General features: G+C 44.2%; 1 protein-coding gene across 6 annotated transcripts in view; it reads right to left on the minus strand.

Annotated features, from left to right (window-relative positions):
• Positions 1 to 13,512, minus strand: part of PAQR3 (progestin and adipoQ receptor family member 3) — a 473,228-nt gene that overhangs the window by 284,788 nt on the left and 174,928 nt on the right. For all 6 annotated transcript variants that reach the window (XM_069626346.1, XM_069626350.1, XM_069626345.1 and 3 more), the window contains one exon: positions 9,039 to 9,194. In XM_069626346.1, the coding sequence (XP_069482447.1) occupies positions 9,039 to 9,194 (156 nt within the window). The remainder of the gene's footprint in view (positions 1 to 9,038; positions 9,195 to 13,512) is intronic.

Consider the following 13,512-nt stretch of genomic DNA (forward strand, 5'->3'; position numbering starts at 1 on the left):
CCGTCTTCCATTCATCGCCCTCTTTTACTCGTACCAAGTGGTAAGCTCCTCTAAGATCCAGTTTTGTATATATGCATGCTTTTCTGACTTGGTCCAGGAGTTCAGGGATCAAAGGTAACGGATATCTATTCTTAACGGTGATCTGGTTCAGGGAGCAATAATCTATACAAGTTCTAAGGTCTCCTTCCTTTTTTGGAACGAAGAACAAAGCTGAAGAAGCAGGGGACTTGGAAGGACGAATAAACCCATTTACCAGGTATTGATCCAGGTATTGTCGAAGGTGAAGGTTCTCAGGCTCGGTGAGGGCATAAATTCTACTACAAGGAGGAGTAGATCCAGGTATCAGGTCTATCTGGCAGTCATAAGACCTATGAGGAGGTAGAGAGTTAGCCTGATCCTTCCGGAAAACATCTTGGTATTCTAGGTATTCGGGAGGTAATTGGGGAGTCTCTGAAGAAATTGCTGCCAGTGCAACACCAGGTGGAGGGTGACAAGTAGAGACACATTCTGGAAACTGGACCGTTCTTGCTCGTCAATCGATCAGAGGATTGTGTTTCTCTAACCAAGGTATTCCTAGAATAATCTGAAACTGAGGGGCCTTGATCACATCGAACACGATCTTCTCATGGTGTCCATCTTGACTTACTAGCGTCACTTCTTGAGTGGTATGCGTTACTGGCCCGGAGGCTATCTCCGTACCATCCACCGTAGTAATGACGTCCTTTACAGCCTTAGGACAAAGAGTTAGATTCATCCTCAAAACCATTTCATGATCCACATAACTGCCGATGGCACCGCTGTCGACGTAAGCTTCAATTGCATGTAATCGATCCGGATTATCAGGGCTAATGAGGACCATAGGTATCACAAAATGCGAGGTCACGGAACTGGTTTTCACGCTCGGCAAGAGGACCTCTATTCTTGTCGGGCGAGGTTGTTTCCCTGCTCAGAGTTTGTAACTTTGGTAACTGCAGCTCCTACTGCCTTCTTGGCAGGTTTCACCGGACAGTCTCGAAGAAAGTGCCCTGAGTTTCCGCAATAGAGGCATAATTGCAACTGTTTTTTCCTTTCCCGCTCCTTTTGTGTTAGAGGACCTTTCAGACCCCCTATTTGCATGGGTTCCCCGGAGTCTACTCCTTTGGAAGGAGTTGGCGGTTTGGAAAATACTCGAGCATCAAACTTGGAACGATCGGCCTTCCTGTTCTGCAGTCTGTGATCTATTTGAACGACTAAGTCTATATAGTCCGAACAATCTTGTGGGGGATTCACTACTTGGGCTAACACATCTTTGAGCTCTCCACGTAGACCTCTATAAAACAGCGTAATCCTTTTGTCCTCAGGCCATTGAGTTTCCACTATCAGTCTGTTGAAAGACGCAATATAAGCCAAAAGGTCTTGATTACCTTGTCGCAACGAAAGAAGCTCATTGTCCAAGGCCTGTCCCTGTGAATGTCTTGCGAACAGTTTTTCCATACTGAGCTGAAAAGCTTGAAAATCATGGAGGACCGGATCATCTTGATTTACTAGAGGGATCGACCAGTCTGCCGCATTGCCACTAAGGTACGAAAGCACGAAAGCTACTTTAGCTTGATCAGTTGGAAAGGCTGCTGGCCGGCATAAGACATGCAACCGGCACTGATTGATAAATACTGCAAACCTCTTTGGGTCACCAGAAAATCGTTCGGGCGGAGCCAGAGGTACATTCCCAGGTAGGTTGATCTGCACTGGATTCATAGAGGATGTAGAAGGAAGATTTCCCCCAGATGCGGGTAACGGGGTCTGTCCGGCTTGTGACTATAGCAATTGTCTAGCGAGATCATCTGTTCGCTCCTTGGAAATAATCAGTTCCCTTCTTAGAGCGTTAGTTTCCTGACGGGCTGCATGCACTTCTGCCCTTAGTTCCCCAAGTAACTGGGCTAGCTGGTCGGTATCCGAGGTTTCCATAGCGCCTGGACGGGAGTTTTGTGGTAGGCTTTGCGTTCTGTAACGCTCACCTGATTCCCGTAGAGGCGCCGGTCTTGACTGGGCGTAAACCGTATCTTCAAAGGTGATGTGTAACACATGGCTGGCTCTTTGGGCTGGACCTCTGTGCACTGTATGTCTGACTTGAAGGGTAAGATGTCTGCAGATAGAAAATATGGGATTAAGGAACTGGGTTATTGAATGTCTCTCTCTTCTTCCCTTTCTCTTTTCCTGTAGAACCCCAAAGGTTAACGCTCTCACCTTAGGTAAGTGAACGCCGTGCTCTCCATCTGCCTCGGGGCAGGGTGCTGTAACCAGTTTCTTCACTGGATAAGGGGAGCAGGCCTCTTGACTTCAGAGGACTGCTGTCCGTCGTTTACTGCACGAACGGTAAGTTTCGAGTAATTCTAATGTCTTTAAAGTCTTTAGTAATGATGTTTCTTGTTTTGCAGGGTTCCGGCGATGGCGGGTGACGGGCTGAAGTGAGTTGAAGATGGAGCCCGTGTGATGAATAGAAGCGCCTGGAAGCACGTAAGTAAGCGCTTGTTGCCTGCTTCAAGATGCGCTCTAACTGTCTCTTTATTTTGCAAGTACAAGTTCGGAGCGGCTGCAGGGTGCCGGAATACCCACTGGGTTAGATGTGGAAAGGAGTAATGGCACGTGAGTATTAAAGTTCCCCAATGTCTTTAAACGCACCTTGTTTTGTCTTTCAGATGCGGGATGCAGCGCCGAAGGCCTCCGGAGCGCACGAAGAGTAGGTAAGCCTTTGTCTTTCAGATGCCGGAATGCAGCGCGAGGCGTTGGTGACAGCCGATGGACCAGGTAAGTGAAGAGCTGTCACTGAAGACCGTAATGCTAACCTGTTCTTTCTTGTCTTTATAGGTGTTGCTGAAGACTGGATTCAGGATGGTAAGCCTTTTTCCTTAGGCCCAGGATCAGATGCAGAAGACACGATGAGCGTTCTGCTGCAGAGGATGCAGAATAACGCAAAGCAAGATTCATCCATCGGGTGTGGTTTAAATAGCCTCCTGTAGTGATTAGGTGTCTCCTTCCACAGCCACGCCTAGGTAAGAAAAGAGTTCCTGCTTTCCAGAAGAGTTCCAGTGTTCTGAATCTAGGGAGTGGCTCCTGCCCCACCCAACAGGAAAAGTAGTTCCAAACAGAAGAGGATCAGAGGCTCAACTGGCAGGCAAGTAAGCAGCATGGTCTGCTGCAGGTAAGTCCACCCAAGCATTATGAGCCCGGCGCTTCCAGCGCTGGGACTGGGCATATTTATGAGCCTGGTGCCACTGGCGCCAGGACTGAGTCCAAAAGGTCCCAATTGGGACTGGTTGGCACTCGGAACCTGGGTTATGGATCTGCTTCCAAGGGAGTTGGGAAAACCCTGACCTTTTGGAAGCAGAGATCATGACACTTGTTGGGTGTCTTCACCCACGTTCAAGTTAATATGCTACAGCATTTGGTGCTGTGGGCTTAGAAAATCCAAGATGGCGGAAAAGCCCACATTTGCGCCAGAATCCTGGAGAACCGTGCAGTTTTGCGCACAGCAAAATGTTCCCCTGACCTGCCACCCACCAGTGCGAGCGTGATGGGCCAGGAGTGCCATGGGTGAAATGTGTGCCAAAGGAAAAACAGCAGTGCCGGTTGGCTCAAAAAAGCGCTTTGCAATCACCTTTGTTTCTTTGAAATGCAAGCTAAAAATGCCTATTTTAAACATTGCAAGATATTCAAAAATCTCAATGAACACCAGCAGACATTTGGCAGAAGGTAGACTTGTGTGCATACAAAATCTGGGAAAAGAAAGAGCCTAAAATAATGTTCATAATGAAACTGGTTGAGCTGTGGATGTCAGCAGCCCAAGTTAAATTGGGCTGAAAGCCACTAAAATCAGAATGTTTAAAATAAATGAGTGACCTACTGTTGAGTGTCACATAGTTTTGCAACTGTTAAATGTCATAGTTTTGAACTTAGAATCAGCGTTCTAGCTGCATGTGTACAAATTGTAAGTTTGATTTGGATGAAGAAAAACTGGGAACAAAAGTGACATTTGGCTGAAGCCTGGCTTGAAGAGAGTGAATTCTGCCCGGCAACTACCCCCGACAGGAGTTGAAACTTGATCAGCAGCTGTGTTCCCAGGCCTGGCTGTATTCTGCTGCCCCTGCCAAAAGGAGATGACCCCTCTCTGATTGAATTAGGGGAGTGGCCCTGGGGACTGCAGGAAACTAAACAAAGCACTATCTTTGGCCCAGGCAAATGTTAAATTAGGGTGGTCGTAAATGGCTTCCTCTTGGAAGGAAACGGGGAGGGGCACTGCATCTGTGAGCAAGCTGAGCTTGGGGGAAGTGGATAAACCAGAAATTCCACCATGTGCTTTGGAAAACCACACCCCTCGGGGCTAGAGCACAATTTTAAAAAGATGGATAATTCATAGTGCAGACTTGTAAACATTATATAAATAATATTCTTATGATTTTTCTGTGCACATTTTAAGAGGTGTTAGGACTCTGTGGTATGTTCTTGGGGATAGTAGCGGAAAATAGGTTGTTACTCCAAATGTATGTATGTTAAAAATCTGACACCTTATCATCTGATGCCCATATTCCTTGTGCATGTTTGTGTAAAATCTGGAAACGTTTAGAGGTCGTTATCTGGATGAAAAGGGCAGAATTCTGTCAAAAGTTGACACAACATCTTACAAAGACAGGGATCGGATGGTTTGGTGCTACAGAAAATATTTTAACTGGACAGATATTAGAAAAATGGTACATAGATAAATGGGTATTTGGATCAGAAATAGATTTGTGTGCAATTTGACAAGGGGAGGATCCTCTGACCATAAACCTACCTCATCACTCTGACTCACAACTCAGTTCCCCCAATCAAGGGAGAGAAGAGATCTGGGCCAATGATAAGTTGAGAGGGGCAGGCTCAGTTATGCTATGCACACACCCACTTTCTAAAGACATAAAAAGAGCCACTGGAACCCAGGAAGGGACATTCACTTTCCACTTTCTTGTGGGACGCTTTGCCGGGAGACTCCAGACTTCAATCTCCAGAGACCAGAACTTAACTCCAGAACTTGTAGCAGAGAGGCCTGAATCCACAAGCTGAATCCTTTTTCAGCAGGCCTCCAAATCATTTGCAAACTATTCAACAGCCGGGCGAGCTGTTTGAATTCTTTGCCAAGAACTTTTGCCAGAACCGGTAGCGGACCCAGAAGGCAGAATTATCCAGAGAGACCAGAGATCCAGAGAGACCAGACCCAGACCAGATTGCTGAGATCTGACCCAAATCGCTGTGCGCAGAACCAGTACCCAGTGGCAAGAGAACCGCAGCCAATCCTGACCCGATCCGTGACGAAGTCGCATTCCCGTCCAAAATATAGTGCAAGTACTCAGCCAGAACTGTGCAAAACCAATCTCTTAGTTTAATTTAATTCAAACTATTTTAACCTATCTAGAACTACACCATAGCATTGTGTGTCCTTTTGTGACTTTAAAGCTGCAAAACTGTCATCTGTCATTCTGAAACTTTAAAATTTAATTTCTGAAAATCTACCTCCACAAAATCGTCCGTATCTCTTGAAGCGTTTGTGATAGAAGCGAGATTTAAGTTTTATATTAAAGCTGAGATTCTAAGCTTTCCAACAAGCTCTAAAACGACTCCTTATACTTCCTCCGTAATTGCGCTCGACGTACGCGACTAAATTGTCGCGATTTGACATTTTGCTTCATTTCAGCCACGTGTAAAAATATTTGTCTTTTGTTTCCTTTGCTGAAATTCTTTTGCAACTGACAATCATTCATAGAGCATTGCTCCTGAACTAATTTAAAGTAGCTATCACCCACCCTGAATCTCTTATAGGGAATTAAAATCATCTTTAGCATATTTTTCCTTTCTTTGCATACCACCTTTAAAGTACTTTGCCTGTGTTTAAAATCATCCCTGTTTCTCTAAGCTTGCTAGGGGGGAACTGAATTCATATTGTACTGTGATTGTATTCCTGAAGACTGTGTGTTACTTCCACCTTACATTGCATAGAGGGGGGGTGAATTGCCAAAAGGGGAAAAGTGATTCTATTACCTTTTGCTGAAATCATATCAAGTGTATTCCTGTGTTGCTTCTTTTCCACCTTGCATTTCCTTGTACCATATAAAGCATTCTCAGCTACCTTATCCTCTATACTACTCCTAAGTATTTAAACCAGTGTGCTAGTATCACATCATCCATTGTTGATCACTCACTGTCATATTCACAAGTGTGCTATCAATTATTAATTTATTATAAAAGTGTGATATATATCTATTGTTTAATTTTTCAAATAAATCTTTTAATTTGCAAAACAAACCTACTTCTTGGCTCAGTGTGGTCAGGGGGGATTCTAAGAGAGGGGCGTTATACAAGGGTTCATCATCCAGATTATAACTTGTCTTAAAAATATATAAAGGGCTTCCCTTGAGCAATCCCAGACAAGGCACTGACTTAGTGGGAATGCTTGATTGGAGTCATTAACAGTGTACAACCTCAACAGGAGAAAGTGAAGGTCATTCTAGAAACCCCTATACGTAAAACTAAATGAGATCTCAGAGCATTTCTAGGGTTAATTGGGTATTACCGTAGATTTATCCCAAACTTCTTGGACACGACAGCTACGCTGACACAGAAATTATAGAACGCTGAACCCCAGAAAACTCAGTGGACTGACGAGGATGATATAAGTTACAACAACCTAAAAGAAATCATTTGCCAGAACCCGATCCTAAAAGATAGTACTACCAATTCCTTTCAGAAATCTACTAACAGACAGGGCTAGGAGGAGTCTTATCACAAATTAGTGACAGATTGGAACATCCCATCTTGTTTATGAGTCGCAAACTTTCCCACGTGAAATAAATAACTCTGTGCTGGGATTAGAGGCCCTTGCCATCAAGTGGGCCATTATCCATCTCAGATACTATCGCCTAGGAAGAAAGTTCACATTCGTCACATACCATTCTCCACTAGTTTGGATTAGCCAACGAAAAGACTAACCCTCGAGTCATGCAATGGTTCTTAGAACTGCAACCCTACTGTTTCACTGTGGAGCACCGAAAAGGTAAAGACCAAGGGAACGTGGATTTCCTCTCTCGGTCCCCCTGTCAAACTGATGCGGCTACATCGCATAGGGGGAGGGTATGTGAGAAACGTGAAGCTCTCTCACCCGCTAGTCCCCGGGGATCAACCATACAGGTGGCCAGGACTCAGCCATCGCTTTTGGATCCAGTTCCTGGGGGTGGATCACCTGGATGAGGGGTCTTCGGGGAGTGGAAGTAGGACACCGGAGGGTGAGACGTGGTAATCCCTTCCTTGTAAAACCTTTTCCCCATCCTACCAGATAGGATATCTCGGAACTCAACCCCCCCTTCTTTCCCGACACAAACACTTTCTCACAGACAGTTCACCATGAGCAACAACGGGCTAACCCCAGAGTTGCATACCTGACATGTCCCACCACTATGGTCAGGCAATTACGGATCATTACGCACACCCGACTTCCAACACACGTGACACTTACCCACACGAATAAAAGGCAGACCATGAAAGCACACTGTGAGCGAGGCAAAACACACAAGGAAACAGCAGTTCCAAGATGGAAGTTTAATACAATGAGAAAGACGGTGAGACCAGAGAGGGTTACACAGAGGGAAGTACCCTTGACCTGTAAAGACTGTTACTTTCATGAGCTTTGGAAAGTAAGAAACCGAAGACCAGGAAATAAGGCTGATCAAACTGGCAGTGTGTGTCGCAGGTACCCAGGGCCCGCCTGTGTCCATAACCACGGCAGGGAGGAGCCATTGCCGCTGTGGTACTGTCCTTGGCTTCTACGACAAAGGGGCATTTGAAAAGACAGCACAGCCGGTGAGTTGGAGGGACTGATACCAACCCAGCTTGAGTTTTGAACCAAGGTTGTAAGCGGCAACATTTTATAAAGAAAACAGTGTGTGAAGTGTTTGTGATAAGCGACGCAAATACAATTGGAAGCCAAAGGAAGTAGTTGAACTTTATAATTGAACTTTGAGAAGCCATGAAAAGATACTATACACCGAGTGGTCCGGCGCCATGTGGGTGCTCATTCGAAAGTCATTGTTGGGTATCCAACTGATGCCGAGTGTGAGAGAAAGAAATATAGAGATTGAAGCGGTCATGCCACGAGACAAGCTAAGCCCTGTGCACATTTGAATGTCTTTGATAGTTTAATGTACAACACAATTGGTCTGAGTCTGGTTGAGAGAAACTAATTGAACAAAAGAAAGGGATCTGAGTCACCTGAAAAAGAATTCTCTGAACCTTGTTTTGAAAAGTATCTGAGCCCGGAATCAGGGGACCCAGGGTGAATAACCAAGTTGAATACTGGTGAAAGGAAAAGAACGTTTGTGTATTGTTTTTAGTACAGCAGGCCCTCTGCGTCAAGAGACCTGCAAGAAGTAAAGAGACTTGGATACAGAAGGTCCTGAACTGGGAAAATTGAACTATATCCATGTGCCTCAGAAGCCTGAGTGTGTGCTTAGCTCAAGTGACAGTCCTTGTCCCGTGCCGAAAACGTGGGGAAGGGAGGCCAACGACCCGCGCATCCTGACATATTATTTTGTGAATGCTTCATTCTTTTTCATGAATATTACCCCGACATTCTTTGTAAATTAGTGGTAAGGATTGGCAATAGGTTTTTTTAGTATAGGTCTTTTTATTTTGACAAGACCACAAGGACTGCATTATTATTATTTTTTGATGGTCGTAGCTTACTCCCATCTGTAGATTTAGGTTTAGATAGGCGTTTATCTCACCCTTGTGCAAGTTCAATAAACACCCTTGAACTGTAGTCACTTGTGTGTCTTGCTGTTGATAGTATGCCTTTCTTACAGTATGGATTTGCTGTTAGTCTGTTTTTAGCAATGCTGGAGAAGATTTGATATGCCTCTAGATTGTGAAATGCATTGCAGATAAATACGCAGTGTTTGAAGGTGTATCATGTGCAAGAATGTGCAAATTCACTTTATTCTAAAAATAAAACAAATACAGAACTAGATTAAGCCACCTACATTATTACAGTAGAAGGCATAGAAGACTCCTGAGACATAGCAGCCAAGGATACCAATCGAAATCCCAGCATAATCCAATGCCATCCACCGACGGCTCGTCTTTTCTGAACGATGGCAGCAGAACAGATGGTATCCGACAGAGCACAGCATGCATACCTAAAAATAAGCCACCATACAATTAGGAGACAAAATACAGTTAATCTCAAGAACTGTGCACTGAAGCTTACACAAGGGACGCTGAAAATGCATTTTGAAAAGCACAGTGGTAATAATTATGTTTTGGATACTTAGTTCGCTCTTATGGGTATCTTCATTATAATCATTGTGATGAAGGGATCAATGGAACACAGGAGAGAAATATAGTACAACACCTTTAATGAAAAACACAACAGGGTAAGGGTGATGAATTTGCATAACGCCTAAGGGTTTCACCTAAACTTAAAAGAGAATAGCTATCGTGAAAAGTGTCAAGATGGCTTATTTAAGGTCTGGGATGAACTCAGCTATGTTACAGGGCCCTCAGGACCCATTGCATTTCCTGGTCTCTAAGCAAAAAATGTAGAACAACTACAGACTACTGTTCTGTTAAGGAATCACTGGTGTAATACAGTCTTCAGAATATAGGGCCCATTCATACTTAAAATGCAGTCTCTGGGTTAGAGCTCTCAGCTTGCTTCTTGAATTCTTAGTCTCAGTGTTTGAGCACTCGGCTTGATCTTTGTTCTATTTCTACTTGACCCGATCTCCGGCAGTAACTGGGATTTAGCCCCCAGCATGCTCATCTCTGTAGCTCTCTAAAGCTTTGCATCTTCAGTATGTCTGTAAAGTATCCTCCAGCAGCATATGCAGTCTCTTCTCCTGGCTTTAGTCTCCGTCAGTAGCTGGTATATAGCACAGAAAGGGCTCTCTGGTTCCTCCATTTCCTTGCTTTTTCTCTACCAGTGTCCGTGATTCAGTTTCCAGCTGGTTTGTCTCTGGCTCTCCTCCTTCAGCTCTGTCCCTGGGCCTAGCTTGCTCTAACAGGGTCTGGTTTCTCTGTTTGGCGTGCAGGGGGGGGGGGGGGCAGTGTCTCCCACTTTCTCTAGGTCTGGGTCTCTCTCAGGGGGTGCCCCCCCATCCCAAGTCAGTCTCTCTCACACTCTTAAATCTAGTTAATTTTGCAAAATTAATGAAGAGTCATGATTCAACTTCCTCTAAATGGGTCAGACAACTTATACTCTTATTGGGAATTAGAAGCAGAGTCCAAAAATACTCCATATTCGACTCCCATGTAACTGCAGACGTAAATCACACAAATGGTGGTCGTCTCACAGTGGGGGTGCAAAACGTCAACCAAAAGTCAAATTCTCAAGGTCTGCTATTTTTGCATTGTTCTTCGTACAATAAACAGTTGCAAAACGTGGATCGAGGCCCGCCTGGTCTTCCATGTGTCTCTCATTCAGACCTCCAAACAAAGTTTCAACACAAAGTTCACGCAGGTCCCCCTGTCGGGCTCAGACCTCTTCACAGCACTTGCAGGGGCTCCCTTCCCCAAGCTTTACACTTTGGGTCTCCCTCAAACGGGCTCAGACCACTTTCGGGCATTGAAGACTTTCAAATGTGTGTGGCTTTCTTTGCAGTCCTCCGCAGGACCACTTCGACTTAAAGTTCAAGATTCAACTTCAACTATTACTTAGTAATAGCAACAAACACTATTGATGGGAGATTTTGTTCTTGGCCTTAATGAGATAGACAACAAACATGCAGAATCTACAGCAGCCCTGCTAAATGACCATGGTTTTACTGAAAAAGTCCTCTCTCCAACCCACATTAAAGGAAGGACCCTCGATTGGGTATCCAAACTAAAACCACCGATATTGTCCTGCAACTGTGGACAGATCATTATTTAATAACCTTCTCTGCCACATTAGATCTTCTCAGCCCAAGACCATCAATAGGGCACCCCCACTCCCTACTAGAAGTAAGAAGGATATTACTGTTAAAAAACGTATCCCTCTCCTCCTTCCTGCTATTACTGGACTGGAAAGCAATACCAACCCTGACACACTAGTAAATACCTTCAACAATGCTATGACTAAGTCACTGGGCATTATCGCTCCTGTTAAATTGCACAAAGCCAGGCAGGAAGTGCACTTGAATGCCTGGTTTACTCCCCAACTTAAAACTCTAAGATTACAAAAAAGAAAGCTCCAATCTATTTGGCGTCACTCCCCTACTGAGACCAATAAAAACAATATAACTGAATTCTCCAAACTGTACAAAAAGAAATAACCAATACTAAAAAGAATACTTTCAATGATAGAATCGCTAAAGCTAATTCTAACACTAAAGAACTCTTCTCCATCCTTCGTGAAATGGAATCCCCAATCTAACTGGTAGACAACGCCACTAAGGACAAGGTATGGTATACCAACATACAAAATGCTGTATCGAATAAAATCTGATCTCTCCAATGTAAAATAGCTATAAAAAAAAGGCCACATTGCCACTCTCTGACCAACAAACACCTCAACTCCCGGAGAGCAGAATAATTACACCCTTTAGCTCCATAATTGACACAGAAAAAAATCAAACTTTCCCTCAAACCTTCAAACTCTAAAACTTTAAGGGTGACACTTGCCCAGCGCAAATAATAAAGGATGCAGCTAGGGACCTAGCCCCTTTTAGCTCCAAGCTCAAACTCCTCCTTTAAATCAAACACTGTACCTACCAATCTCAAAAGAGTCTTGGGTCCTCCCCTTACTCAAAAAACAAACCCTTGGCCACACCATCCCCACCAACTACAGACCTATCACCACTGTGCCATTCCTATTTAAAATCGTAGATAGAGCTGCCTACATACAAATCCAGGACTATCTGGAAGCTAATTACCTACTAGGCTCACGGCAATCTGGCTTCCGTCCCATCCATGGCAATGAAACAGCTTTGCTCGACCTTAAGACACAAATTGAGGAGCTAAAGGACAACGGAAAAACAGCTCTGCTATTCCTACTGGACTTGTCGGCAGCCTTCGACTTGGTGGATCATGCAGTCTTTTGCAACCACCTTAGGTCTGCTGCCAACTTCACCGGAGAGGCTATAGCCTGGGTCCAATCCTTTCTAGCTAACCACACCATGAGAGTCTTCTCCACTTCAGCCTCTGCTGACCCTATCAAAATAACCTGCGGTGTCCCACAGGGATCCTGTGTCTCTCCCACCATGTATACCATCTTCACCAAGCCGCTGTTTGACAAGATGGACAGACTGGGTGTCACCTACACTAACTATGCAGATGACACCCAGATCCTCATACCCCTTTCGGGCAACTTCGAAGCTGACTCAGCCTTGGTGAATAAGATATAAATCCTCATTCAGGCATGGATGGCATCACATGGCCTCTGCCTGAAAGACGATAAAACAGAGATACTAATCTTAGGATCTGAAGCCAACATCAAAAACTAAGCCCAAACTACGCATCTTTCAACATTGATAACTATATTATCAAGGTGATGTCTGTGGTTAAAACCTTAGGATTCTATTTGGACTCCTCTCACACTCAAGAAGCAAGTCAACTCCCTTGCTTCTACAACAGCCTATACCTGCAAACTAATCCGAGCCTCTAGACCATATCTTTCTAGGGCTAGCTGTATCACCCTAGCCAATGCTCTCATTATGTTGAGATTAGATTATTGCAATGCCCTGTATTCAAGAGCTAACAAAAATATTACAGACAAGATTCAAAGATTGCAGAACAACGCCTTGAGAGCAGCGTTGAACATCCTCTACAGAGAGCACATTACCAAATTCAGAAAAGAGGTTAACTGGCTAACAATAAAGGATAGAAGCTTCCTTAAAACAGCTTTCCTCACTTCCAAATGCCTGAACAACCTAGCACCCACTTACCTATCGGAAAAAATCACTAGGAGAATAGGCATCCGCCCTACGAGATCTGCTAACACATTTATGCTTGAGATTCCCAGGTTCAAACGATTAACAGCGGGAGGAACAAGTTTCCCTGTTAAAGCTGCGCAATTCTGGAATAAGCTCCCACTTGACCTCAGACTAGAACAACCTTACCCTAAATTTAGACATAAGGTACTCAAATGGCTGCGCACTAACAACCTTTAACCAGATTTACCTTACACCTTACCACTCCCAGCTTACATCTGACATGACTTTTGCACACATCTAACCCGACTGTTCCCACTGCTCTATACTCACTACCTGTATACACTCCTTATATGCATATACGCCCACAAACATCTGCATCGAGCCACACTGTATCTTAGGCGAGTATGTATATATAAATGTATATGTCAATGTTTCCTTGACTCTCTAAGGATACGCTCTGTATTATATGTGGTGTCCAGTCGAATACATTGATTCTAATTTTTTTTTTTTGGCTTTCGTATAGGAAAAAAAGTAGGTATTACACCAAAAAACAACATTTTTTTCAGTCCTTTTGGCTCGAAACTATTGCATTCGTTTCACCTAC

The sequence above is a fragment of the Ambystoma mexicanum genome, chromosome 6p (genome assembly GCF_040938575.1).
Source record: "Ambystoma mexicanum isolate Mex_15411 chromosome 6p, UKY_AmexF1_1, whole genome shotgun sequence".
NCBI lineage: Eukaryota > Metazoa > Chordata > Amphibia > Caudata > Ambystomatidae > Ambystoma > Ambystoma mexicanum.